This window comes from Arvicola amphibius, chromosome 2 (assembly GCF_903992535.2).
Source record: "Arvicola amphibius chromosome 2, mArvAmp1.2, whole genome shotgun sequence".
NCBI classification, from domain to species: domain Eukaryota; kingdom Metazoa; phylum Chordata; class Mammalia; order Rodentia; family Cricetidae; genus Arvicola; species Arvicola amphibius.
Window position 1 is genome coordinate 188,801,914 of NC_052048.2, and position 27,967 is coordinate 188,829,880.

The 27,967-nt window shown below is 43.1% G+C and overlaps 1 protein-coding gene across 1 annotated transcript; it reads right to left on the reverse strand.

The window, feature by feature from the left end:
• Window positions 1–467: 467 nt before the first annotated feature.
• LOC119807895 (transient receptor potential cation channel subfamily V member 5) lies at window positions 468–27,341 on the reverse strand. Its single transcript, XM_038320114.1, has 15 exons — window positions 27,232–27,341; window positions 23,853–23,950; window positions 23,591–23,713; window positions 22,964–23,101; window positions 22,547–22,645; window positions 22,273–22,445; window positions 21,986–22,132; window positions 19,589–19,801; window positions 8,609–8,695; window positions 8,436–8,512; window positions 8,021–8,186; window positions 7,754–7,820; window positions 5,471–5,739; window positions 1,435–1,541; window positions 468–765 (listed from the first exon to the last, which is right to left on the reverse strand). The coding sequence occupies exons 1-15, from the start codon at window positions 27,339–27,341 to the stop codon at window positions 468–470; spliced, it is 2,172 nt and encodes a 723-aa protein (XP_038176042.1).
• Window positions 27,342–27,967: the final 626 nt, after the last annotated feature.

Genomic DNA, 27,967 nt, shown 5'->3' on the forward strand with positions numbered 1-27,967 from the left:
CTAGTTAAGAGGAGAGTCCCAAGGAGGGTAAAGAAATAGAAAGGACTTCAGTGTCATGATGGTTCTTTCCACATTGAGTTTTGTGGAATCAAGCAAGTCTCATGACTTACTGGTTTCTGTCTTCTGTTCAAGGCATAAGAAAGATTGTCCAGATGTCAATCAAAGATGTCAAGGTCCCCATCTCATGTCCTCAGCTGCCAGTTTCTCAAGATATGAGCCTTCGAGGAACCCATAAGGTATATGCAACAATTGATGACCACTGCCCATTTCTACAAATGCTGAGATGTGAAGGGTTATATATTGTCCCTTAAAGAATAGTCTATATATACCCTCCCACAATTCACAACCATAGATGTCAGATTCTTGAAACAGCTCTCTCCCTTTTTCTGTCCTTCTTCCTCCCTGCCCTCCCTCTCTTTCCACACCTTGACCCACCTGAGGTTACATCTAAAGTAACAGGGTACTCTTTAGAAATGGTAGATCTCTTCTCCATCCCCCTCACCAAGGTCTAGTCCAAGATTCAAATGTCCCAGGGATTTCCGACGGAGAATTTCCCAGCCACGGTGGCTATTGCTGCTCACGGATGTAGTCCTGGAGAGAGGAGGTGTTTGGAGGACCACAGAGCCTCTAGCTAAAGTACCAATCTCAGTCCCAGAAGGCTGCTTCTCAGATAGCTGCTCCTGCATTTCCTCCTTGTCTGAAGATTTGAAAGCTTCCACGTAGCGAAGTACTCGATATGGATTTTGATCATGGTGAGACTCAACCCTGCGAGGAAACAGAAAGGACTCATGGGCGGTGGGGAAGGTGGGTCATAGAGAGAAGCAGAGGTGAATGTGGAAGAGAGGAAGTAAAAAGAGGGACAGAAAAGAAGCAAGGAGAGCATCTAGGATGGGGGGGGCCAGAGGGGAATGCGGTGAAAGCCAACCTGAGAATCAGGGGAGAGAAGTAAGAAATTCAGCTATGGAGAGTAATGGAAGACAGGTTGTGCTGTATGTGGCAACAAGACAGAAGGAAAAACTAAGAGGTCTGAGTGTCACGAGGTTTACAATATACAAGTCAAGGGGTACCAGTGAGGGAAGAGAAGACCCAGGTCAGGAGATAAGGGGTTGTCTATGGAGAAAGAAGCTAGAGTCAAGGCCACAGTATATTGGAAATGAGGAAAAGGAAGTACTGAGTAAACACAAGCAAAACAAATGGACAGCCCATACCCACACCTGAGCATTTACATGTCTGTGCGTGTACTGCTTCACACAGCACTGCCCTGTAGTAAACACCAGCTGGCTCTTGTTTTCTAACCCCTTCACCCCCCACCCAACACTTCACCTCTCTCTCTCTCTCTCCCGAGAACAGACTAATGCAATCCCATGACATTTCCTGGTGGCTCGCCATCTCAGAGAATCCACCTGCAAGTGTCACACACATACTGTCACTCACCGTAGGAACCAGCGTTCTCCAAGCCCATACTCGCAACCGCAGATACCAGATCGAGGCCACAGGTAACGAGGCATTTTCCTCTCTAGCATCACTGTGGTGGCCACAACCTGGAAAGAGATGAGGTAGCAAAAAATCTCAGAAAGCGGTGCAAGGGACAGAGAGGCAGCAAGCCCACCAAAAAAAGGAAACAAAAACCAATTTGCTCAAAGAAGACCCTGAAGGCCAGTAGTAAGGGTTACAGTTCATCCGTATCTAAGCTTGTCTCAGAACCATGCTAGCCTGGCTGTCTCATCAAAACAGGGCAAAAGATATTTTTAAACAAAACAAAGAGTTCAATACTATTATTCATATTCGGAGAAAGTGAGTCATTCAAAACTAATGTGATTTCCTTCTCACCTCTCATAGGAAAACTACAGACCAGGGACATTGACTTAAATTAAATGATTAAATAGAAGCTGTATGATGTCAGAAACAAAACAAGGAGGCTCCAGCTCAGGGACTTGCTAACAAATTAAAAATCCATATCTTAAAGAAGGAAAATGTTTGATTAATGTCTTGGCAAGGAAGTTCCTAGTAGAGTGTCCCATGCTCTGTCCTTTGTCCTGCCCTCATTAGTTAGCTAGATGAAACAGGCACCAGGCTTATCAAATGTGCCTGTGACGCAAAGCTGGGAGGGATACGTACTACGTGGAGTGACAAAGCAATAGAGAATGATTTCACCAAACCTGAATTCTATTCTAAAGCCAACAACACAAAAAAAATTAACAGAACAAGATGTGAAGGGTTTCCCTTACATTGAAGTAGTTGAACTCAGTCATGTAACAAAAATTCAAGGGTTGTAGTTGATTGTGAACTTAGTCTAGCCAGTTGTACAACCGGTTGAGAAACGACTCCATTTTACAGTTATTGACAGTAAGTAGCGTCTCTTCCATAACAAGAACTGCTCCATCATTATCAGAGTTGGCAACAGGAGATTATTGAGGTGAGGAGCTATCAGTCTCTAAAATATCCAGCTCTCTGTGGCATGTCTCTCTGCTCTCCTTCATCACCTTCTCTTGGTCCCTGAGTTGTACCAGGTTCTCTCCCACCTTCTTTGCAATAATTTTGTTCTCCTCTGGATGGCTATTCTTCTTTCCTCTGAAATGAATGCTCAAACTTCTTCTCTGTTTACTCTTCCCTTGACTCTTTTACTCTTGCAACATAGTGTATCTTTTTCATCTAGAGTATGAGCTAACCACTTTCAGATAACTAGGCAGAGTAGATGGGGCTGCACAGTTAGTTAGTTCTTCCTAACAGACTAGAGAAAAGGGGACCTCACCTTCTTCCTTCCACTACTGCCTCCACTATCCACCACTAGACCTTATTTTAAGTTTAAAAATAAGCCTTTCATTAACCCTTGTTGCAATCCCATGGAAATTAGAATGGATTGTCTTTGGTCAAGTATGTTTTTCATTTTATCTTTTGAAGTGTTGAGAACTCAACCCCCAGTCTTGGACATGCTAGGTGTGATAGTTTGAATGTAACCAATCTCTATAAGCTCATAAGGAGTGACTTTATTAGGCGGTATGTCCTTGCTGGAGTGGATGTAGCCTTGTTGGAAGAAGTGTGTCATTGTGTGGTGGACTTCTTGGTTTCCTTTGCTCAAGCTTCACTTAGTAAGACATTCAGATCACTTCCTGTTGCCTGTAGGTCAAGATGAAGGACTCTCAGTTCCTTCCCAGCACCATGCCTGCCTGCACACCACCATGCCACACCATGATGAAACTGGACTAAACCACTGAAATCATAAGTCACCCCAATGAAATGCTTTTCCTTTATAAGAGTTGCCACGGTCATGATGTCTCTTCATAGCAATAGAAACCCTAACTAAAACACTGGGCAAGCAAGCCACTACCCAGCTACATCTCCAGCCAAAGACTTTCTTTTAAAGCCTGCATTGTTGTACAATGTCAAAGAGTCAGTGGATGCAACTTGAATGGGACCTTTAAGAAGTTTATACCCAACCCCATTCCCTCAGGTGCTTCAACTTCTTAGAAGCTGTCAACATGGGGTGATTTATCTTAGAAAAGAGAGTCAGGCTGAATGGATAGAACAGAAAACTGATGGGTTGTGTAAGGTAGAAACTGAATTCTAGACATATGTCCAAATCTAGTTTGGTATTTTAAACTTCCCAGTTATGAGGATCAGCTCATCCATCTCCAGTTCTTTTAAAAAAAATCCTGTTTGGGTTTGGTTTATTTCTCTTTGTGGTCATGCACTCTCATTGATATAAACCCTGACTTTTACCCTTTCCACTATTCTTTTTTTTCCTCATTTTTTATTAAAGATTTCCATCTTCTTCCCTCCTCCTCCCCCTTCCCTCCCCTCCCTTCCACCCATACCCCCTCTCCACCCCTCTCCAAGACAAAGAGCCATCAGGGTTCCCTTCACTATGTTAAGTCCAAGGTCCTCCCAGCTCTCCCTAAGTCCAGGAAGGTGAGCAACCAAACTGACAAGGCTCACAGTGAGCCCGTCCATGCTGTAGAGTTCATGTTCATTGCCGTTGTCCTTGGTTTCTCAGATCATGAGGGAGACCCTTTCCACTATTCTCCTCAGCTAGCTAGTCCTACGCACTTTTACTGTCTGTCTTAAATATTTCTTCCCAATACAAGCATTTCTTAACGTTCTGCTTCAGTTTCTCAGTTGCATCTCTTCTTAGCCTGATGTCCTTCTCTGCAGCAATTTTACTTCTTTGAGTTTTCAGCCTCCTGTGAAGTGATTTACTTAGTGTCTGTCTGTTCCATAGCTTGGCACTTCAGCTGGAGGACCTATTATATCTGTGATGCCTGTGCTTGTGTGCCAGCTCCTAGACACTTCCCTACACATAACAGGCTTCTGAGGACTATTGCTACATACCAACCATGCAATTATGTGAATGGTAAACATTGGTTCTATTCAAATATTTATATAGTACTTATGTAGAAAGATATGTGCTCTCTAATACATAGGAGGAAACAGTCTGAAGTTGAAGAGCAGAATAATAGCAACAAGGGTTTTAGTTCACCATAATGTGGATGCTTCTAATAATAAACTTTTCACAATATGAAAAACTCCTATTCTCTGAAACCTTACTCTAATATACAAAATAATAAGGTCATGATTAGACTAAAGAATATACTGACTTCATACTCACACTGACATATAATTATACTTAGAAGCAGCTCAATTACTTAGTGATCTTTGGAACACATAGCTCCTAACTCTGGTATTTGATTAGCTTATTGTGATACAAAGAAAAGATAAAATAGGGATTTGGGGATTTATAGACTCTAATAGAAGAGGAGGTCTAAATTTAAGAACTGCATTATATAAAAACAAAACAAAATATTCTTGCTCTCTGTGGATTCAAAGACTCCTGAATCCACTTTTTACCGGTAATAAATAGACCAACTCCATGATTATATCCTTCATTCTATCATTCTTCTTTCCCCTCCATCCCTCTACAGGTACTTCAGGGTTATACATATGGAATGGAAATGATAGCCTCTGGGGCTGTTCTGGGACTCCACTAAGAGTGGTGATGGAGGAGTGTCTATGTGTTACTTTCATTATTAATAAAGATACTGCCTTGGCCCTTTAAGAGACAGAAAATTAGGTAGGCGGAATAGACAGAACAGAATTGTGGGAAAAAGGAAGCAGAGTTGGGGAGACGCTTCAGGCAGTCACCATAGTGAGTCTCCATGCTTCTCCTCTCCGAGATGGATGCAGGTTAAGACCTCTCCTGGCAAGCCACCCCTCGTGGTGCGATATAAATTACTAAATATGGGTTAAAGCAAGATATGAGAATCAACCAATAAGAAGCTACAGATAACGGGCCAGGGGCCAGGCAGTATTTAAATGAATACAATTTCCATGTAATTATTTTGGGTAAAGCTAGCCGGGTGGTGGGACGCAGCCCCGCCGCTCCTTCTACAGAGTGATTCACAATAAACACCTCTTACTGCAATGTTTCACTCCCGTTCCTGCCCCTTTGCGAGACCAACAGCAGTAGACTCACCTGTGCCCTCCAGAGCTCATCCCTTTCCTGGGCCACTCGCCAATGGGTGTCGCCCATCATGGCAATGAACAAGTTGAGCATGAGCAGTGTGGCAATGATGGCGAAAGCAGAATAGGTGATGCTGTACATGAAGGGCAGATCCACTCTGTAGTTGGCAGGGCCGTCAATGATGGTGAGGAAGAGCTCAAAGGTGCTTAAGAGTGCTGTGGGGTAGTCGGAGAATTCCCCCAGATTGTCTGGATCCTCTGTCTGGAAAATGATACAGAAGGCTGCTCCGCCCAGAAAGAGGCAGGTGGGGAAGGAAATTGTCACAATAAGTATGGTCTTCGTTCCCATTAGTTCTGCTTCTGATCTATATATCTCCATCAGTTTACACATAAGGACATATACCACTATGCATCCACAATACAGTTAGAACTGTCCAAACTTAAGACTCCTGACTAAGTTTACTGTTCTGGGTCATGATAACATTCAACCATTCATCAAAAAGAATTGTATGTGTCCATATGTGCATAAATTGCCTAGCAGATTATTATCTTTTGGAAAACCAAATATTTGAAAGGTAAGTTATTAAAAGAATGCATTGAATCTCCAATGATATCAAAGAGTAGATCATGTGATAAGGCTAAAAGGAGAGCTCTTTTTCGTCTCTTTAGACTTCCAGACAGCCACCCATTTCTCTGAGATTTGCTAGGTGAGCTTTGACCATCATGGAGAAGCTGTCTCATTGATGTACAGCCTACCTCATGGCAGGCAGTTCTGGGTCCTTACAACACCCTGAGGTCCTTTAAATGGCATCTTTTCTGAATGGGATACAGAGGTGTGTGTCAAGGTGATTCCAAGAGCATACAAAAGAGTCTGTATGAAATACTTGCGTCCTTCAGAAAAACCACAAGTGCAAAATGACCATTTGGGGAATAAGAGGTATAGGACATCTTAGGAATCAACTGCTGTTCTAATTGAAGTCTACCTATGAGTAAGGAAATTTGGGGTATGGAGAAGGAGTAAAACCTACACCAGGGCCGGGCGATAGTGGCACACGCCTTTAATCCTAGCACTAGGGAGGCAGAGGCAGGCAGATCTCTGTGAGTTCGAGACCAGCCTGGTCTACAGAGCTAGTTCCAGGACAAACTCCAAAGCCACAGAGAAACCCTGTCTCGAACCCCCCCCCCCCCAAAAAAAATAGAAAAAAAAACCTACACCAGGTCTTACAGGATAGAATACTCTATACAGACTGCCAGATAGAACCTTTCACACTTAAGGTAAGTGTGTGTGTATGTACACACACACACACACACACACACACACACATATATATGCATATATATATATTCATTCTTATCTGTCATTTTGTGGGAAACTTCATTGAACAGAACATTCTCTAGAGATAGTGATAGGATTCTATAGCAATGGGGGGCATGGTTCTTCAGGGATCATTTTTCTTGTGCACCCTCTTCTCTATGGGTGACCAGTTAGAGACACAGAAGACTGAGTTAGAATAGGCCTTCTTCTTGGGAATATGAACTTTCTTGTGCCTGCCAATGCTCCCTCTGTTCTCTCTGGTGGCCTTTTCTTCCTGTTCAGCACCTTCTCTGCTTCTTGGTACTCCCTACTGAACCTGTACATCCCCGTTCTCTCAGTCTCTCATCACAGCTCTTCTCTGTCTGCATTCTCGGCCATGTCTCAGGCTCTCCAAACTCCTATTATGTACCTCCTTTTTGCAATCCTTTCCTTTTCTTCATATATTTTTAGGGGAGCTAGATTTTATTTGGCTGAGAATCCCAGGTTACATTCCATTAGTGTAGGGAAGCCAAGGCAGGAGAACGAAGCAGCTGCTCATATCACATCCAGTCAAGAGCAGAGAGAGAAACAAATGCATGTGTGCGTCTGCTCAGCTTCACTCCTTTTCTTCATACCTTATATGACTAGATATAGAAGGAGGGAACTTTCTGTTTTATAGCATGACTTTTATCTCTTCTCAAGAACTATAAATATAGCAAAGTTCAACCTGACATTGCCCATACTTCCCTGATAATATTTGAAATAGCTACAACTCTTCAGTGTCCTATGTCCCTTGAAGGGGCTTGTGGCTCAGTTAGCTGACATGAATCTTGACGGCTCAGAACATATGAGTCTATCTTCCAGGCCAACCAACCTGGGTGGTCCCTTTCAATGGACAAAGGTATGTGTTTGGACCCACTCCAAAAGGAAGCAACAGCAATGAAGCCAAGTGACAGTGAGAACTGAGATCTGCATCTCACAGTTTAGAAGCAATGCTCTTACCTGAGGCAAATCCTAGGATGACCATCGCCATCAGCCAGCAGAAACGCAGTAGGTCTCCAAAAATCATCTACAGGAAGCAAAGAAGAAGAAAGATGGGGAGACTCTTTCTCCATGCTTCTGAGCAGCTGTTGCCAGAAGACCTAAGCGTCCTGGTGCTGCCTCCAGCTAGGCTCTGAGTAGCATTTCTGTTTGCAGGTTTCCCCACCCTTCCACCTGTGAACGAAGGTCCTGTATCCTAATCAGAGCGAGGTTTGGGAAAGCACTGACCTTCTGAATCATGATTGTGAAAGGGCCCAGCATCTGGAATCCACGGGCAAAGTACATGACACTACACCAGCCCAGCACCAGGGCCATGGATATGGGCACTGCCTCCCCATTCACACTGGTCAGCCTCATCACCATGGTCACCAGCACAAGGGAGGCATAGGTAATGCTGGAGTAAGAACAGAAAGCAAAAAGTGAGGTATGAGCTGGGAATATTGTGAATCTACTGCAACATGATGGTGACTTAGCTAGCACCTATACATTTATTAAACTAAGTCTTAACAGCTAAAACATAAATCCAAATATGCAAATTCACTGGGCAGAAATCCATGATATATAGACCTCAGCAAGTGAACTGGAGACCTGGAAGATTCTAGTAAGTGAAGTCAGGGTCTGAAAAAAAGAAGAAGACACTCACATGATGACATGGAATGGCCCCCCGAGAATTGTCTGTCCAAAGTAGCGAGAGGCACCGACTCTGACGATGTCTGGGATCTAGGGAAAGATGATAAAGCAAAAAGAAAATATAGAGTGCAATTCAACATGGGACCTAGGTGGATTGCTTTTATCCAAGACTCCTTTGATACTCACCTCTAGGAGCAAAATAACCACAGCCCCAGTGACTGTCACCAGTTCCCCGACCAGCCGGATATTATCTTGGTAAGTCACATATGCTTCCTATGGAAGGAAATCAGGACAAGAAACATTGCCTAATGTAAAGAGTTGTAACCTTTGGCCTACTGTCTAAAGCTATCAAGATGTGACCAAGACAAGGAAGAGCTGCTTCTATCACTGTCACTTTCACCCTATTGGAACGTCCACTCTGTCTAATTTTGTGACCAGGACATAAGTTTATATGCCCAAGACATTCTTATAATGTTATATGCTAATGACTTGGTCCACTCCATGGCAATGCTTTCTCCTTTATATATGGTGTGAGTTAAGATTTCCATATGCATTGGGCAGCTGAGACAACCTTTCAAATCACCAAAATGACCAAATGGAATAATGGGCATGGTGGTACATACCTGCAGTTCCAGCATTCAAGAGACCGAGAAAGAACAACAGAACATGAAAGCAAGGCCAGCTTGGGCTGCAGCGAAATCTTGTCTAATGATAAAATTGAAACAGACAAAGCGACAGAGCGTGCCAAGTGAGGAAGAGAGCATAGAAGATGGGGATGATGGTTTCTGCCGTGGAAAGAATCCAATTGCTCCAACCTCACTGTGGCTCACACCCACTTTAAAGACATCATAAGCTTATCTCAGAATTCAGGGACCATTATGGGCCCCAAACTTGCTAAATCTAACGAGGCCTTGCAGCTGTGAAGATGTTTGAACTTATGGCTTCTCATCTGGAAGATGGAAATTCTACTTCTTTACCTTCTGCACATAATGTGAAAGTCACATAGGTGGAGTGCCTTTGGAATATACTTTAAACCATAAAAAGCCCTAGAAATATTTATTGTAGTTTCACTGATTTTGTTATAGAGACTAGAGTGGAAATGGGCCTACATATGGATTTTAGTGTTCTGGAAAGACCCTGATTATCCTGAGAAGTCAAGGTGTTTCTGGGATCAAGGTGGGGTGAAGGCCATCCTACTTCAATGACGGGCAGATTTAATGATGAAATGCTTCACCCATGACCCTTACCACTGAAAAGTCATGACCTCACTCAAGAATACAAGGAAGTTTTTGGAGTGCTTTTTGGGGGAAAAAAGGTCATGTACAGACAAGAATATATATATATATATATATATATATATATATATATATATATATATATATATATATATAATTTCAACATAGAATTATATATCTAAGTCCAGCAAATTAGAGTACTTCTGGGGCTGCTCCAGAGTTCATTGCTTGCTGGTGATTTGTTTTCTTTGTTAATTTTATCCTCAGTCCTTGCAGCTCTATGAGCTCTCTTCCTTCTCCACTGAAATTCAGTTCACAGACTGTGTCCTTTAATTATTGATTGCCTTGATCACAGCTATTTTTCTGCAAAGCTTGCCAAATCATTTTTAGACGGTGTAGGTAAGTGGAAAAGTAAATAGTAAACACATTAACTTTAGAAATAACTTTAAATGCAGAAATTAGACAAAAGTGAATCTGGTTTTGCACAAAATTGTCAAATGTCTTTTTACAACTTTATATCTCAGTGAATGGCTCAAGATCAGAGGTTCCCATTCTTTTTAATGCTATGACCTTTAATACAGTGCCTCACGTTGTGGGGATCCCCAACCATAAAATTATTTTCATTGCTACTTCAGAATTGTAACTTTGCTAATACTATGAATTGAAATGTAAATATCTGATATGCAGGATGCACAATGGTCTTATGTAATTCCCGCAAAAGGGTCATTTGATCCCCTCAAAGGGGTCGTGACCCATAGTTTCAGAACCACTGTTCCAGACAATGCCATCAACCTTTTCTTGTTTCAGTTAAGAAGAGAAACTGAGCAAAGTCTGGTAGTAAAAGTTTGAAATCCCAGCAGCCCAGATCTTGAGGTAGAAAGATTGTGAGTTAAAGGCCAAATCCCAGCAACTGAGAGGTGGATTCAAGAGCGTCTGGAGTTCAAACCCATCGTTTGACCATGTGACTGACATATTTGTGTCCGACCTGGACAAAGGTAGACCTTGTTTGGAAAGAAGGGGAGCAGAAGATAGAAAAATGGCATCGAAAACTCTGTGAAGATCAGAGTGCCCCTAGAGGCCAAGGAAGCAATGACAGCACCTCTGCTTTAGATAAAAATTAAGGAATTGGAAGGCAACCCTTGACCAATCTCTCTTGCTAGGTTCCCCACCCAACTCCATCAGCCCTTCTCTTCCTGTTCTGCAGATCCCTTTACATGGAGGCGTTACCCTGCACAAATTCACCAGTCAGACAGGCATTCAGAAACAGTATGCTTTTGCTCGAGCTGCAGGTATTATATATGGCTGCCTCTAATCAGGCTGTGGACTATGGGGTCTTCTGTGAGCCCACTTCTTTCTGTTCTTCAATACCAGCAAACAAACAAAAAAAGTTTTTTGTTGTCTTTAAAAAACTATTCTCTCTCTCTCTCTCTCTCTCTCTCTCTCTCTCTCTCTCTCTCTCTCTCTGTGTGTGTGTGTGTGTGTGTGTGTGTGTAAAATGTGTCATAGCAATAACTGTCTCAGGCACTTAAAGCAATGGCCTTTGTTTGATGATAGTGTTTCATACTGACAAATTTCTTTTTGTTTACAATGTTGTTGTTACAGCATTAAGAAAATGGTTCGTGTTTTAAAGATGCAGAGACCTTGGATTTCAATGACACATCCCTGCTGTCTCAGGAAGATATTGCCCCTCTTAATCAACTATCCTAGCACTAAGCCTAAACAAATAATGAATTTACCTTTTTAAGCTTTAGAATTTTATTCTTTAGGAATTGTTCTCAAGATGTTGTGCTTAAATAGAACAGTTAGTTCACAGTTCTTTAGATTTGTGGTTCTTAAAAAAAAAAGGTTTGGGGATCAAGCTTGTATTTAGTAAAAGTGTTTAAGTTAACACAGGCACTCAGTCTCAACTCCTGTTCATTCAACGACTTCATTCTTTCAATGCTTCCTTTTCTTTCATTTCGTTGGACCTAACGCCTTCAGGCAAGCACGGCGCTCTCTATCATCTTCTTTACCCTGCATCTCTCTATTCCACTCCCCTTCAAAGTTCAAGACTAATCTTTTGGAAATGTGAACATAATCATGTGACTTCTGTTTCATGCCTTTCCTAGCTGTCCAGTGCCTTTAGGATGAGAGCACAGATGGACTGAGAGAGTGTTCCCTAAATACTTATCTGAGTAGAAAGTTGCTACATAGTGTCTGGACAGGGTTAACAGAGTTAAAAGCAGTGGAGAAAGGGTAAAACCTGGTTGATCCCCAGAGGTGAGACATGAAGGGGAAGACCAAGAGCTGTAGGCCAGGAAGCAACTGATGTTTTGTTTGATTTGATTCTTTTTGTTTGTTTTGGTTTTTGTTTTTCCTGACACAAGGTCTTATTATGGTAACCCTTGGCTGGTCTGGAACACATTGTATAGACCAGGTTAGCCTCAAGTTCATGGTGGTCCTTCAGCCTCTACCCCCTGAATTCTAAAATTTCAGGTGTGTATCATCACACACAGCACTGTCCTTTGATGTTTGAAATTGTGTGTATGTGTTCGTTTAACTAAAATTTATTGTGAGAGAAGAATCGAATATAAATCCTAGATTAACTAACTTGATTTACAAACGCACTGTTTTATCCTCGGTCTTGTGTTCTTATGCTGTGTGTGGGCTGAAGACAGAACGGCGGAATCCTGGTAATGATAACCAGGTCTTAAAGCACGATGTACTTATTTCTTAAGAAACCTCTGACACCACATCTGTCTAGTACACTGTTCCTCATGCTTCAGGATTCAGGTCAGGGCAATGTTCGTCTGGGTTCTCCTTTAATGCCCTTCTGCAGCTAGCTCAGATATGTCTGGGTCCTCCCTTAATGCCCTTCTGCAGCTAGCTCAGATTTGCCCCCTGTGGGCATCTGGTACTGCCCTGATCATAGACCACAGCTAGAGCACTGAAGTGCCCTGTGCTCAGATCTCTTTGAGCACCCTGGGGACATTAACATCTTACTCCTATTTTTTTAATCAAGAGTTTACAGCAGTGTGAGAAAGTATTCAGCAAGAAAGCCAAGGAGGAAGAGGGTCTGTGGAAACAGCAGAGAGACAGCTTTTCCTGAAAGCTGCAGACTGAAGAGGAAAATAAATCAGTAAGTGGGGATGGAGAAATCTGTTTGGAAGCAAACCAGTTGAAAAGATGGCACCTGACTGAGTTCTTCTGAGACTACCAGCATCCTTGCTCAAGATCACCTGAAACCTAAAAGACACACCATTCTACTCCTCTGAAAGTAAGTATTTCCTACAAATAACCAGAATTTTCGTCATGACCACATGGCTTCGAATTTTAAGAACTGTTAACAGACTGGAATTTTAGGAGTTGTCATAACCTGGAATTTAATTGTTTTCCATAACCAGATCCCTAGTCACTCACATCTCATTGACAAGATGTCCTAATGAGTGACTGTCCGGGGTAAAACACTCAAGCGACTGAGGGTATAGCAGTGAGGTGAACGCATTGTGGGCACACCGTGTGGGGAAAGGTGAGCAGTACTGACCATCCCAGAGCACAAAAAGAAGTTGAAAATCCTACCTTAAGCTTTGGATTTCCCTCCCCCCAGATCAGACCAGCAAAGGGCCCCACTAGCAGTTGGTGGAGGATTGCTCTGATTTTCTGAATTGAACAGAGAGCTTCCTGAACAGGACATCAAGAGTTTATTGGCAAGTCTTTACCACAACCCGAAGGCAAAGCAGGATCTCAGGAGAGTTTAGGTTCCCTCGTTGTTTTTCTTTAAGAAGACCTACAGGTTTTCATTGTTTGTATTCTGTATTCCATATCTCGTGGTAAGGACTGCTGGCCTCAGGAGAGCATGACCCTGTTCCCCAGGAAATGTCACCTTCTCAGTTTATGACCCTGCCTCAGGAAGGTTGATTGGGAAATTTTCTCTCTTCCAGGAAGTCACTAAGTAACAGCACCACTCCTTTGTGAGTTTTTCCTCTAAGGTTTGGCCCCCCACCTTCATGGTTTTGTCTCACTTTGTTCTGATATGCTTTGCTTTTCGTTTGACTAGATAGACAGATAGATAGACAGACAGACAGAGATAGATAGATAGATAGATAGATAGATAGATAGATAGATAGATAGATAGATCGATCTCACTATATAGCCCAGTCTGACCTAGAACTCACAATCTTGGCTCACCCTGGCAAGTGCTGTCCAACATCCTTTCCCTTCGCCCTTTGCCCATTACCGAGTCATCTTCATTTGTCTTTAGTTCTATGTTTCAAGTGTGTGGAACTGCAGAATTGCCTGAGAACTTTAAATTGTAAACAAGCAGCCTGCCTGTGTGTCTAAAGAACTACAGAAATTAGCCCCAGAAGGTTAAGATCCATTCCAATATTTTGATCAGAAAATAGGTAAAGGAGGGGTGCTCTGGATGGTGCAGACTCCATGTAGCACTAAAAATGTCACCCGGCACATAGTCTTCTCACCCTGCACACTACACATTTTCATAAAATCTTGTACCTGAGCAACTCCAGAGAAGGTTTTGAGATCAATACCTCCCTCATCTTCCAACACTGAATAAAACTGATTTCTGAGTTGGTCTAAGACCAATTACCCATTTCCAAAGAAGTATGATTTACTCTCTACCTCATAAGCTAATTATATAAAAATAATAGTGGTGATTATGAAAACCGGAGGAGTGGGAGGTGTTCCATATCTGATCTTCTTCCCTCACTTAGGGTATGCTCACTTTTACAATATTTCTATATAAAAAGTGAGGGTGGTGGACCTGAGCTAGTTCAAAGCCTAGAGACATTGATTTTTCATGCAACGCATCTACAAAGGAAAAAACCTAGGAGATAGAATATGACTCAGGAGCAGTAAATTGCCTGTTTCTGTAGTTAAAATTCATGGTTCTAAGAGGCACTTGAAGTCTTCTAATGCCTACACTACCTTTGCCAACCAAATGTCTTTGTTGCAGTGCTTAATATCTTTTAGATTTGTAGCCACTACTGTTTCAGTGGTGCTCATTTTATTTATGAGTAAGAGGAACTTTAAATGATAAAATGCTTTGACGTATAAAAGGCGATCTACAAAACCACATCATCTTTACCTGTAGCTTATTAAACATAAAACATTATGACCTACTCCAGCTTTATTGCCAGAAACTTCAGATGAGCTTAACAGGGTCTCTAAAGCTTGACAAGTGTGTTCAGGGTACACATAGTAAGTACTTGGGAGAGGATATTTTTATCTCCCGGGCTCCCTGTTTCTCTTCTTCCCCCCCCCCCCCCGGCTTTAATTGGGATGCTTGTTCCACAGGGAGCTGATTGGAAGCCTTGAACAAGGAATTGTACAGAATTGGAGATCAGGTGGGTTTTCATAGGGCTATGGTGCCCGGGGTTGTCTGGAACATTTCAGAGAGAAGGGCATATGGAATAATCATATTGACTATGTCAAATCAATGATTTAAAAATAGATAGAAAACCATTTATAACTCCTAAAATTGTTCTCCTCCCTCACTGTTCACATTAGTCACAAAGAAATGATGATTTTACCATCATTAAATCTCCGGATGTGAACTCTTCCTCATCACCTCCCTATGAGATCATTATGCAAATTGACCATTCTCTCTTGCTTGGTAAACTATAATAGGCACCTGATTGGTATCCCCCTAACGTCTGTCTTAGTCATTTCTAGTCTGTTTCTTATCCTGGTACACAATTTGGCATGAGGATTTTTATTAATGCCTATCATTCTATCCAGCTGGGTTGGGCAAGGCTCTAATCATAGCACTCAGAAGGCAGAGACAGGAGGATGGCCAAGAGTTTGAGGCTTACATGACCTGTCTAGAGAGTAGCAGGCCACTTTGACTGAGTTATTTTCATATTTAAAATTCCAAGCATCCTGCAAATTTGACAGTGAAGATTAACCGCAAATACGTACAGAAACACGCTGCACAAACTGGGAAAGATCTGCCTTCACAGCCTCATCGGCGGCAACTTGCTCAGTTCTCTGTGTTTTGATCAGTCTTATTTTCCTAGGCCCTGAAGAGAATTTCCCTGCCTTAGGCTCTGTATATATGCATTCTCCTTGCCTAAAAGTCTCTTTTCATTTTGACCTCAGCTAAGAGCACAGGATTCTTTATAATCCTTTTCTGTCCCTCAAAGAAACCAGGCTGCTGCTATGTACTATCTTAACACTGTGTCCTTTTTCTTACTCTGGATAAAATTTTAGTGCTAAGCAACTTGTAAGAAAATATTTATATGCTAATTTGGTTAATGTACATCAATTTAAAAATTCTTAAACAAGAATTCTATCTACATTGTATTTTGCTCAGACCTTGGTTGTTGAATTTCTAGTATCCACACTAGTGTTTAGCATTATTTATTTCATGAAGTATTGAAATATTTCTAAGAAAAAAAACAACAAAAGAGAACTTGAAAGAATTTTTCTAGGAGATGAAAGGGATAGGTAGGTAGATAGATAGGTAGAAAGAAAGAAAGAAAGAAAGAAAGAAAGAAAGAAAGAAAGAAAGAAAGAAAGAAAGGAAAGAAGATAGATAGATAGATAGATAGATAGATAGATAGATAGATAGATAGACAGATAGATAGATAATCTTACTGTATAGCTCTGGCTAGACTATACTCTAGACTAGGTACTTTGTGTATAAAATCAAGCAAGCCACTTGAATGCTGGAAAAGGGCATGCCTAACCATAACCATGCCCGGTGATAATGATGGGCATTAGTCAATATTCTCATGATAAATAGTACACCAAAAGTCAAAGTAACCCTGTGACTGGGAAGTTAGAAACAAACCTCCAGGATGGAGTCTGGTAGCTCTCAATCCTAACTGAATATCAGTCGCTTGAATTTCTTTAAAAGACCAAAGCCAGGTCTCTACTTCTTAAGTTCTGAAATTTTACGTCTGGTTTGTAGCACAGGACTTGTGTTTTTCTAGCTTCCCAAGCCTGTAACAGTACACACATCTAGAAAGTGATACAATTAACTAGCCATCACCCTACTGTTTAATTTCAGAGTTCACATTAAAATCCAAGAAGCCTAGCTCCCAAACCGTGAACTTCTCAATTACTTAAAAACTCTGTGGTCACTCTGACACCCCAACATTTAGTTCCTCCTTTACATGGCTTAGTTTTTATGTGCTTTATGCTATCTCACAGAAACAGAGGATTGTCCCCCTTTAATCGAAATGTCAGTGTGGAGCTACTTGACTGTTCACACAAATTCCCACAAGTGAAACTAGAATAGTTCTTTAAGGTCCTGATGCCCAGTGTTTTCCACAGACCCTAAAAGATCTACAAAGGTAGTCCTAGAGTTACTGAGAGCCCCGTGTCTCCAGCATGACTAGTGTCATTGACTCTTACGTATTCATTTATTTAAGCAAAAGCTCCCCAAAGTAACTAATTGGTCAACAATTGAATTCATGTCTAGACAACATGTTTTAAACCTTTGTATTTCTGAGGCTTTCAAGCAATATACAAATAGAAAAAAAGAGAGAATTTCATATTGTTCAAGGAGTAATGCAATGTGAAAGTAGAATATTCCAAATTATGGTGATAAATTTTCATCTTATCTAAACTGACTTAGAACCAGAATGTTCTAGAAACTCAGAACCAAGGCTTAAAGATTTAACACCAAAGAACAGGGACCATTCATTTATTTATATTGTTATCTAAATCCCTTATTGCTGTATCTTTGACCTTCTTACTCCTTAACCTATTTCCAAGGAAACAATATTTAATAAGAATCTTCTATTTTGTTCAGAATAACTGACTTAAGCAAAAAAGAAAGGAGTAAAGATGTTAAGGAGGAAGAAAGAAGGAATAAGAGAAATGAAAGAAGGACGGCAGGGGCACTTAGCTATAATTATGCTATTTTTAGTCTCGACGTAAAGGAAAAAGATCTCTCAAACAGCCGGGCGGTGGTGGCGCACGCCTTTAATCCCAGCACTCGGGAGGCAGAGGCAGGCGGATCTCTGTGAGTTCGAGACCAGCCTGGTCTACAAGAGCTAGTTCCAGGACAGGCTCTAAAGCTGCAGAGAAACCCTGTCTCGAAAAAAACCAAAAAACCAAAAAAAAAAAAAAAAAAAAAAAAAAAAAGATCTCTCAAACATAATTTAGACTACCTGGGTCAAAGAAACATGTTTATGCTTAGTTCACACCGCCCCAATGAGAAAGACACGTAAGACTTAGTTGTACTTAATTACTCAGCATCACCAAAGTGCAGGGAGGGTGGAACCTCATATATTATTGCCTGTGCGTAATCTCTGTATTGGTGTGAGACAAAGGTTGGGGGAAAACATGGGAGGACACACAAGACAAAGATAATGGGAAAGCCTATCTACTCTGTTTGCTCATGGTTATATGTTTTTCTCCATTGCTACTCACTTGCTTCAACCTACTAACTATCATTAGTGTCTCTCTCTTTTCCTAAACATTTGTTTGCTTGTATTTGGCCAGAATTCCATGCTCAAATGGAGCCATGGGGAGTAATTTTCCTCTAAGCACCTATATCTACCTCTGATATTCTGGCTATCATTTACTTTGTATTGTGAGATAAAACAATCTCCCTCTTTCTCTCTCTCCTCTCTGTCTGTCTTTCCTTCTCTCCTCTCTTCTTTCTCAGAAGAACTTTTACAGTTGAATAATATAGTATATTAAAGTCAAGTTAATTATACATGTATCTTATTTTATATCTGATATGTAATATACATAGTAAAAACATAAATGCAACTTATTTATTTTATATATCATATGTTCTGTATACACACTCACATATGTGTGTATATATGTAGATAAGTAAATATAGAAAAGGAGAGAAAATATAAAAAAATTAGAAATAAGAAAGGTGGAATATATCTTCACCTAGTTTGGGGTTCTCCTCCCTGTTTTTGTACTACTTTTATCTAACCCCAAAATTCAAGGTTTTGCTTTTTGATTACATGAAATTTATCTTCTCTTTAAGACAAAATCACCCCCTTTCTTATCTGTGCTGAACTCTTCCTATGGCTAGTCTTTGCACAGACCAGTGGCCCTCAGCCTACCCAATGCTGTAGTCCTTTAATACAGTTCTTCACGTTATGGTGACCCCAACCATAATATTATTTCATTGCTACTTGATAACTATAATTTTGGTACTGTTATGAATCTGACACACAGGGTGTCTCACAAGTGACCCCTGTGAAAGGGTCATTCAACTGAGAGCTGCTGGTATAACTGGGACCTCAGCACTCAGCGCCTAGTGCTTCCTTAGCTTGCACTGCTCTTTCTTTTCTTTCTCTTTTGTCCTTATCTCTTTGGGGGACTATTTCAGGGCACCAGCACAAAAATTTTAGGGTTTCATAGACAAACCCCTCAGACGGTGTTCTACTGGTTGACCACATATTCCAAAGCTACTCTTCAGAATCTATGCATTTTGTTGCAATGGAAGAATTTGCTTTATTTGGCATAATTTTTAATCTATTCCGCACCTTTATTTTTCCATCTTTAGCTCCCCAGAACTCCTCAAGACACCATGAAATGGCAGGTCCTGTAGAAGTGATTCATACTCGACTGCTGCCCTCTTCTGAGATAACGTCTCCAACAGAGATCTAGACAACCCACTACAGAAATTAATTGCTTGGTAAATTAAATGGAATTTCTCAAATATGCAAGGTTAGAAACACCAAACACTTTTTTAAAAGGTGTGTGTGTGTGTGTGTGTGTGTGTGTGTGTGTGTGTGTAAGAGAGAGAAGGGAGGAGAAATTTTGTAGCTTCTTGGACACTTTTCCCGCTGAGGCTCCATCTGTGCCCTCCTAGCTCCTGTCTAATTCCTACATTAGTAACAATGCAACTTCCTGGGCCTATGGCCAGTGTCTTTTCTGGAAAGCATCAACATGGTCTCCAACACCATCACCCCAATGCCACCATTCCCATTTCACCCCTTTGCAGAAGACTTACCTGTAATGTTTTCTGTTCCATGATGGTATTATCGCGAGAATTTGTGCGGTTGGTGTCGCGGAACTTGAGGGGCCGGTAGACACAGCATGTGCTGAAGCAGATCATGTAGAGGAGGTAGAGAGCACCCAGGAGGCAGAAGTAAGGCTGTCCGTATGTCTTCCACTTCAGGCTTACCAGCTCTTTCACTGGGGTCTGCTCTAGAATCTGGCGAGCCTGTCAGAAAGAGGACAGTGGGGGAGTGAACAGCATGGTGATGCAGACTTGAGTGTCGAGCTGTGGTCCAGATGCCAGGGCATTGCCCAGTCACTCCTTTCTTTGACAGGCGGCTAGGGATTTCCGTTCTGTGCTAGGTTTTGCACTAGTGCTTCGGAGAAGTACTTGCTCACTGTAGTGAACACAGCGTACGCAGCAGCACTGAGGCTCCAATAGATGAATAGCAGCCATGCGACTGAAGGGACAGTTAGGCAAGGTTATTCTACAAATAACAACAGTCACTCGGAAAGGAAGATCTGAGAAGCCACTGCCCCTTTGCAGGTAAGATGTGCTTGGGACTAGGAGAGCATCTGCTGAGATTCGTGGGTGGAAGTGGCCTGGGAGAAACAAGCAATAACAAAGGTTGCTGTGCAGACACCCTGTAGACATCACAAGAGGGGGTTTGATTATTTTTTTTTTCTCAATGTAACAGAAAGAAGTTGGGAATTCTAAGCAGGAAAATAGTTCAGTTTGCACTAGGTACGGTTAGACTTGCAAAGAGCAGTACAGGAGATGGTAGGATGTGGCAATAGTGTAAGCCAGATGGGATGGCGGCTACGAGAGAGGTAAACAGCAAGATGCAAAGCAGAGAACGACGTGGATGGGACAGGGCTTCAGAAAAGACAGGGAAACGCTAATTCAAAGTAAATCATAAAGGATTGGGGAGAAAAAGAAATTTCCCTTGAGAGTGGAGGGAAGAAGAAAGACCGTTTCCAGATACTCTCAACAATCCAGGCAGGAAGCTGAAGGAGCCCCCAACCAGAGAATCTATTTTTGCCAGAAAATAGAAAAATCTTGATCTTCAGATGGAACTAAAAGTGAAGACTGCAAGCAATAAAAGTGGGAGCCAGACAGGTGGAGTTAGAGAAAAGTAGCTGGTGCAGGCCACATAAAACCCAGAGGAGAATGCAGGTGGCTAATTCTTGACGTCAAAGAGTATGGGGTGTGGTTGCAGAATCTACATTATCCATAGGGGTTTGCAGTTCTAAGGAAACATTAAACCTCAAACTTTAGGTGCTTCCAGGATTTTCCAGATCCATACAAAGTAGATGTTCACTTTTTCTTTTGCTCATTAGTTAGAATAATCTTTCAAGATTTGTGGTTCTAGAAGGGTTCTTAGGAAATTGTAATAGAGAGGTAGTCAACAGAAACTCAGTTTGACCAATATCAACAAACTCCTGAAGATGGAGGCCTTTTCTCCACTCTAGACTCTTACTTTACTTCCATTTAGTCCATTATATCTGACTGTCCTTGTGCTGTTCCATCTCTGGAAAGTTTGATGCAAAAGGGTTTTGTTGTTTGTTTGGGGCTTTTTGTTTGTTTCCCTTCTTCCTAGTGACACACAGCTCGTCCTAGAGGGCATAGGGAAAGGATACACTTCCTCTCTGAGGACTCCTTCAACTTCCTGTTCTGGGTTGTCAAACACATCTGCAAATTCTTCCTCCCTCTACCCTCAAAGGTAAAAAAAAAAAAAAGAAAAAGAAAAAAACAAAACACTTCTGCCTATGGCTTTGTTTTGAATCTGCCTCTTCTTAGGTTTTTAGCTGCCTCCCCACCTCATCCTTCATCTTCCCTCCTCCACATCTGGCTGTAGATATGTTTCACCACATCCAGCCCGAATTGTTCCCACCTCCGTTTCACTGCTCCCGTGAACAGTGTGCACCCCAATCGCGGAACAGATCAAACTCAACTGCAGTTGATGAGAACACCCCAAATTTAAAGAAGTTGGCTGAAAAGATATATGTTTTTGCCTCCTCTGTCCCCTTGGTTCCTTGTGTACGGTCTGGGACAATGCAGGAGGTACTTAACATGTTAAATGATGGGAGGGAGGAAGGAAAAGAGGGAGGGAAGGAGAGAGAGGGAGGGAAGGAGGGTAGTGATTCCAAATTAGATTCTTCACCTGAAAGATTAAAATGAGATAAATAAACGGGGATAGTAGAGCTCAGAGGGGGAAAGTGATCTCAGAAGATGAGTGTCGGGAAATATTTGTACCAATGAAAACTATTTTCTCCTGTAGATGGGGTCTTTCTCTATGTAAGGCTCTGAGGTATCTTAGGATCAAAGTGTCTCAGTAGAATGGAAAAGCAAGCAATATCTCAAGATGTGTTTCTCACATGAAGTTTCTGGAACCATTATGACATATACCTCTTTCTTCTTGGAGGAAACCACAAGTTCCAGAAAGGACAGCTCCTCTCCCCAGGAGTCAATCTCCGTGATGTCATAGAGGGAAGATGTTAGTGACCCACATGACCACTGGATGTGCTTCCGTTTCTGCATCAGGTGTTGAAACATCTGGCGGAGAAAGCAAAGATTTGAATGGTGAGTGTTAGAAGATGGTCTAGAGACTACCTATGGCCCAAGTCAATTACCTATGCCAGTGATGGGGTAGGAAGGGAAAAGTCATTGAAGACACCCTAGGGCATGGGTCTCACCACAGTGTTGCCCTCCACTCCAGCCAGCTTGAAGGGGGTGAGTCCCTGGTTGTTGGGCACGAGTTCCAGGGACTTCAGGTGGTCTCCCCCATCATAGGACAGCAGCAGGTTGTACATCTGGCAGGCAAAGGTCTTGTTGGGCTGCAAGATGAGTATGTGAAGCACAGTATTTCCTGGGGAAGACAGAGGTTGGCATCAGGCCCCCTAATGACTCACTCCCTGTCCCCGTCCTCTCACACAGCATCCAGCACTTTCTCCACATCCCAGCTCTTACCCAGGGAGTCCTGGGCCCGGATGTCAGCTCCATGCTCAATGAGCAGCCTGACAATCTCCTCGCTGCCCACACAGGCAGCAAAGGACAAAGGGTGCTCTCCTGTGGACACAAAGAGATAGGAGACAGGAGACAGCAGGATTAGAAAAGGAGAGGGACTTTTGCCCTCTAGCCCAACAACTGCCTCCTCCTCCCATAACTCAGTTTGCGGCTTGGGATCACTTGCCCAGCAGAACCTCAGGGAAATATGGACAGAATGTTTTGGAGGGAATTAGCCTCTGGTTCTAAGTCCTAGAAGGACTACACCCTCCCAGCTTCTCCAAAAAGGGAACAAAAGAAAGGCTCCTCCATAACCTCCCTCTTTTTGCCTAACCCAGTTCTCCATCTCCCCTTTCTCTGAGCCCTCGCCCTGGATCTCACCATAGTAGATGAGGTTGTGGTGACTGCGTTGGAAGGCAGAACCTATAGCTCTGGCAGAGACACTGGCTCCTCTGGCAAGCAGGGCTCGGACCAGGTTCACGTTCTGGTTCATGATTGCGATGTGTAGTGCAGTCTGACCTGGTCCAGAGAGAGCTGTGTGTCACGGTTCTGTCTGGGGCACAACACCCCGTAGCCCTTTATAGAAGTTCCCTGAGGGCTCCCCACACAAACTCCTGCTGTAGACTGCAGGGGCTCCTGGATTGGAGCCTCTAGTCTTCATTTATTGAGGGATTGCTATATATAGGAACAATCTAATGTTGCAGAGAGAATGAGAGAGGGAGAAAGAGAGGGAGAGAGGGAAGGGAGGGAGAGAGAGAGAGAGAACGAGAGAGAGAGAGAAGTATGGAGTTATGGTCTGAGGTACCCTGAGAAAACTAAAGGGAAATATGGAACAACTAAGATGGAACCATGGAAGTTAAAACCCACAATCTAGAGTCTTGTCTTTATCTCAACTCATGAGGCACCTCCACCCTTTCCCTGAGCCCACCCTACACAGATGCATTTTAGAAACAGTAGACCACCCACCCACATCAGGTTCAGGTTTGAACTATTGTAAAGCCTCCTCACCTACAAATGGCTCACAGAGTGTGGACTCTGTGACCAGGTATGGAGCTGCCTCCATCAGCATCATAGCGGCATCTAGATTGTCATAGAGAGCTGCCACGTGCAGTGCTGTCTCCCCCAGGGCGGCTGGAATGAAACAAGGCAAGAATAGCAAACATTTGCCAGTCTCTCTCAGGGAAGAGACTCCCGACTCCAGAAGCACGGCAGGAGCCTCTCCGAGCAGCCCTTCCCAAAGCCACCCCTATCCCTCTAACTCGGATCTCACCTCTTTGTCGGAAGTCACAGTTCTGGTCAAGCTGAAGTTTCTTAAGTGTGCACAGATCATTTTCCTTGGCTGCTCGGAGCAATGGAGACTCCCAAATACTGGAGGAAGATGAGTAGAAGTTCATTAGGGATCATCACAGAGAGGCCATTGTCAGAGGAGGCAGAGCCATTCTCTAGGGTGGTCACGACTCTCATGGTACACAGTAACAAATCAACTTTGTTGCTCTTGAGTTATTCATTGGTTTCAAGGGATGAGAGGACATTAAGGCAAGGTCTTATTTTAAGGCTGCTCTGACTTCCTTTGGGGTTCCTCTCACTGTAATTCCTCCCATAAAGAGAAGGCTTGCGTGTGACCTGAGTGTTAGCTGTAAGTGGATGGATAGACAGGACAGTTCTTCATATGGTTGAAAACGTTGAATTTAGGACACAGGTCTCAGATTATTCAAGCAGGATTTAACCTGAAAGCCTCCTGCTCATGCTCTACCTTCCATAGTACCAGAAAGTACTGTGTGAGCTGCCAACGGACAAAAGCAATCAAGAGTCCTGTCCAGCTGTGACATCTATGAACCACCGTACTGACCAGCACGGGAAGGTATCCCTAAAGGTGCCATCGTGACACGCCTATCTTTGCAGTAACCCACAGCTGTCTAATTGGACTTAAGGTCCATTTACCAGGATAGAAATGATGTCTGGTGCTAGAAACAGCTAACTCCATGGGGCCAGTGATGTCACAGATCTTAGAAGAGAGTCTACTACCACCACTTTGTTAGATCAGTGGGTTTCTTAACAATATTTTAATAATTATCCTTACACCCATGTGTAAGTACGGCTCTCAATTCTCATTAAAGATTTTCCTTACAGCAAATAGAGACCATCACAGAAAAGCCCAACTGGACACCATGCACAGATCATTGGAACATGGGGATACAAGCCCCAATGAATACATCTTCAACACAACTCCTGCTCAGAAACACAGAAGAAGAGTTGGCAGAAAGATTGCTAGGAACCAGAGAGCCAGAAAGTCTGCTGTGAAATTGCATCCCCGATAAATGGGCTGCATAAACAAGACCTGATGAGTGGCAGTATCAATAGACATGTTAACTTGGAATAGAGAAAATATCAGAGTCCTGCCACTAGACAAAGAACTACAGGCAATTAACGACTGCCGAGAGAGGGGAAAACAGCCTATCCCAGAGAGGAGCTGCATAAATGTTTGTCTAACAAAACCTGGTTAACCTGAAATAATTTACACACAATGAATGAATGTGGACTCAGCAAGTTATGTGTGTGCTTGTGTGTGTGTGTGTGTGTGTGCAAAACAATAATAATTGAAAAAGGTATCATCAATTTGGGGGTATGGGAAAGAATGGAGGGAGGAAAGGAAAGAAAAAAGTGATATAATCATATTTTAATGAAAACATACTAAATAAAAAATGATGAATAAGTTAATTGAGAATGAAATATAAGGGGTTGTTCCTGAGGAATGAGAGTCTGGAGCTTGCAGTGGGTTTCAGGATATCCTTGTGGGGAAAAAAAGGACCTTAGGCCAGATGGACTTCTTCTAAGCCACATAAGTCAGAACCCTGAAAGGAAATGAAAAGGAGGAGGCATTTCTGTAACGTCCCCAGGCTTCCAGGTCAGTTAGACTTGCTCTCTGTAGCCAAGGGGACTTTGGCAATCAGCCACTAAAGGAGTTGGGCTAGCCTTAGACTTTACAGATTCTGTGAAGCTGAGCCCTGGATTCTTGCATTTGTCCCCACTCAAGTTCTTACCACTCCTTTGTAGGGTTGTTCAAATGCACATCTCAGCTATGTATAGAGTGTGTAGGGAGCCCATAGGCCACACCTTCCTCCCATGCTTAGACCTTAGATGAAAGCTTCCAGATACTTTGTTTTCATCGAAAGAGAAATCAGCACTGGGATTCTCAGCTTCTTGAGATGGTCTTACAAATGCCCCTGGGTTAATCTTTGAATTTGACTTTGCCTGGATATAAGTGGAATAGGAAGTGAAGCTAAAGCCAGTCTTCCTAAATATCACAGTCTCGGCTCCAAATGCAAACATGGATCTAGCAATTCGGGAACCATAGGGAAAACATCGGAGACAGACAGATGGCTATTTCTCCTTGATGTCTCTCAGTCCCTGATTCTCTTTTTCCATTGTCTCCAGGGAGAAGGAACTTTGTAGTTAAAGAACTGTTTTATCAAGCATAATGCTCCCAGGAGGAGCTTAGAGTCAGAGGTCAGACCCTGCCCTAGCTCACCTAAGTTCTTGGTTCCAGTTGAGCCTTGTGGCCCTGACCAGCCCAAAGTGGCTAGGGCTGGATTCCAGAGTTTCCCCTCTGTCTCGAGGCTACGATATAAAACTCTGTCCATCTTAACCCTTGACCCCACTGAACCTTTACTTAGGAAAGTTTCTGAAGCCAAACGAACTCAAAGACTACCCTAGGCGCATTCTAGCGCAAAACACGGAGAAGCCGAAGTTCCCATTGCGTAACCTGGGGAGGAGCTTGGCGAATAAGCGGGCTACTCACAGGACTCAGTACGGAAAATAACGCAAGACTCCGTGTTCACAATCATTAATACTTTCAAGATGCGGCGAAGTGGAAACTGAGCCAAGCACAAGAATCTTCTGAAGCAGGCATTCTGCTCTCAGTTCATTCCATGTGCCAGCCCGCTCTCAAGGGAAAGCCAATCGCCCAAACATTCTGGGGCCGGAGCACACCTGAGGGAGACTCTCTGGTCCCTTGCCTGGACAGTTTTTCCGACTTCTGGACCTCAGAGCTCATTCCTGCAATGATCTTTCTGGAGATGGGTCAGCAACTCGGGACTAAAGGCTTTTGGTTATCTCTCTGATCTCCGGCAAACCAGACACATTAAAAGGGAGAATTGAACTCAGCCCTCCGTTCTCACCTGAGCTGCCTAGCTCCTGAGCTGCCTTGCTCAGCTGGTCACCTCCAGGTATCATGCAATTAAACCTCTCCTCCCCCTTTCCCAGGTCATCAGCTTTCATTCTTCTGATGACAACACCTTGATCAAGCTTTCCTCAAGTCCTCTAAACAAAGGCTACTTCAAAACCTGGAAGATTTGATCTCTTTCCCCACAAAACCTACTCCCCCCCCCCCAACCTTCTCTGGCTTGGACTCTCCATTAATTTACCCGTCTTCTACGTTTACATCTGCATTCAAGGTCTCCGTACAGACAACACCATACTTTCTATTGCCGCTACCATGGGCCAGCTGGAGTTTTATACCAGCGAGACTGGAAGGGGTAAATAACAGGCAAGAGCCTGACACAGAATTTGAGTGCTGCCTCAGGGGAACGGCTGTGTACACAAGGACTTGAGACCCTGTGCGGTGGCCTGGGTACCCTCGGGAGCCCTACCTCTTCTGCTGCAGCATGTGAAGCTGGTCCAGGTGCTGGTGCCAGTCTTGTTCGCCGAGCCACCATCTGAGAAGTTTCTCGAGTTGGATCCACGGCCCTTTGGCGCCCATGTCTTCTTGCAAGCGCTCACGACTTGTGCAAAGCTGATGGAAGGAGTCAGTCTGGGATGACAGCTAAGTCTGCTGAGTGGAGACTCAGGTGAATATATCTGCTGTGCCTGTGGCGGGTGGCTGCGGGGTGTGAGTGTGTGGCCGAAGCACCCAAGAACTAGCCACCTTGCTGGGAGAAGGGGAGGAGACCCTCCCAGAGATGAGCCTGGGGGCACAAAGCAGTCTGGAGTGAGTAGGGAGGGGGAAGGGGAGGGGCATTATGGTTCATGGCAGTGGGCTGGGCAGCTGAGACTGGGAGAGGCTGAGGGGTTGGGCCAAGGAATTTGGAGGGAGAACAAGGCTAGATAATCATGAAGGGGAAACTGGTACCCTGGGGTGCAGCTCTTAGACGACTCCTAGGGGCTTTTTTTCACTCCTGATGTTGGAGAGCAGGTACTGAGGATGACTGACTAGAGGGTAGAGACATCCTGGGACACTTTCTAGGAGTGAGATAGAAGGAGGAATGGGTGATGATAAGGTGGTGTCACTTTACGAAACAGCATCTTGCATAGGCCTTCTTACGGCTTTTAAAGAGACATGTCAGAGGTATTGAACGTACTCTTTCTATGGACCGGTGAGCAGCGGAA

Coding starts and splice junctions, on each gene's coding strand:
- LOC119807895 (XM_038320114.1), bottom strand. CDS start 27,341: ATGGGCGCCAAAGGGCCGTGGATCCAACTCGAGAAACTTCTCAGATGG. Junction 23,951..27,231: donor CACATGCTGCAGCAGAAGAG/GTAGGGCTCCCG, acceptor ATCTTCCTCCAG/TATTTGGGAGTCTCCATTGC. Junction 22,133..22,272: donor GAGTGGAGGGCAACACTGTG/GTGAGACCCATG, acceptor TTTCTCCGCCAG/ATGTTTCAACACCTGATGCA.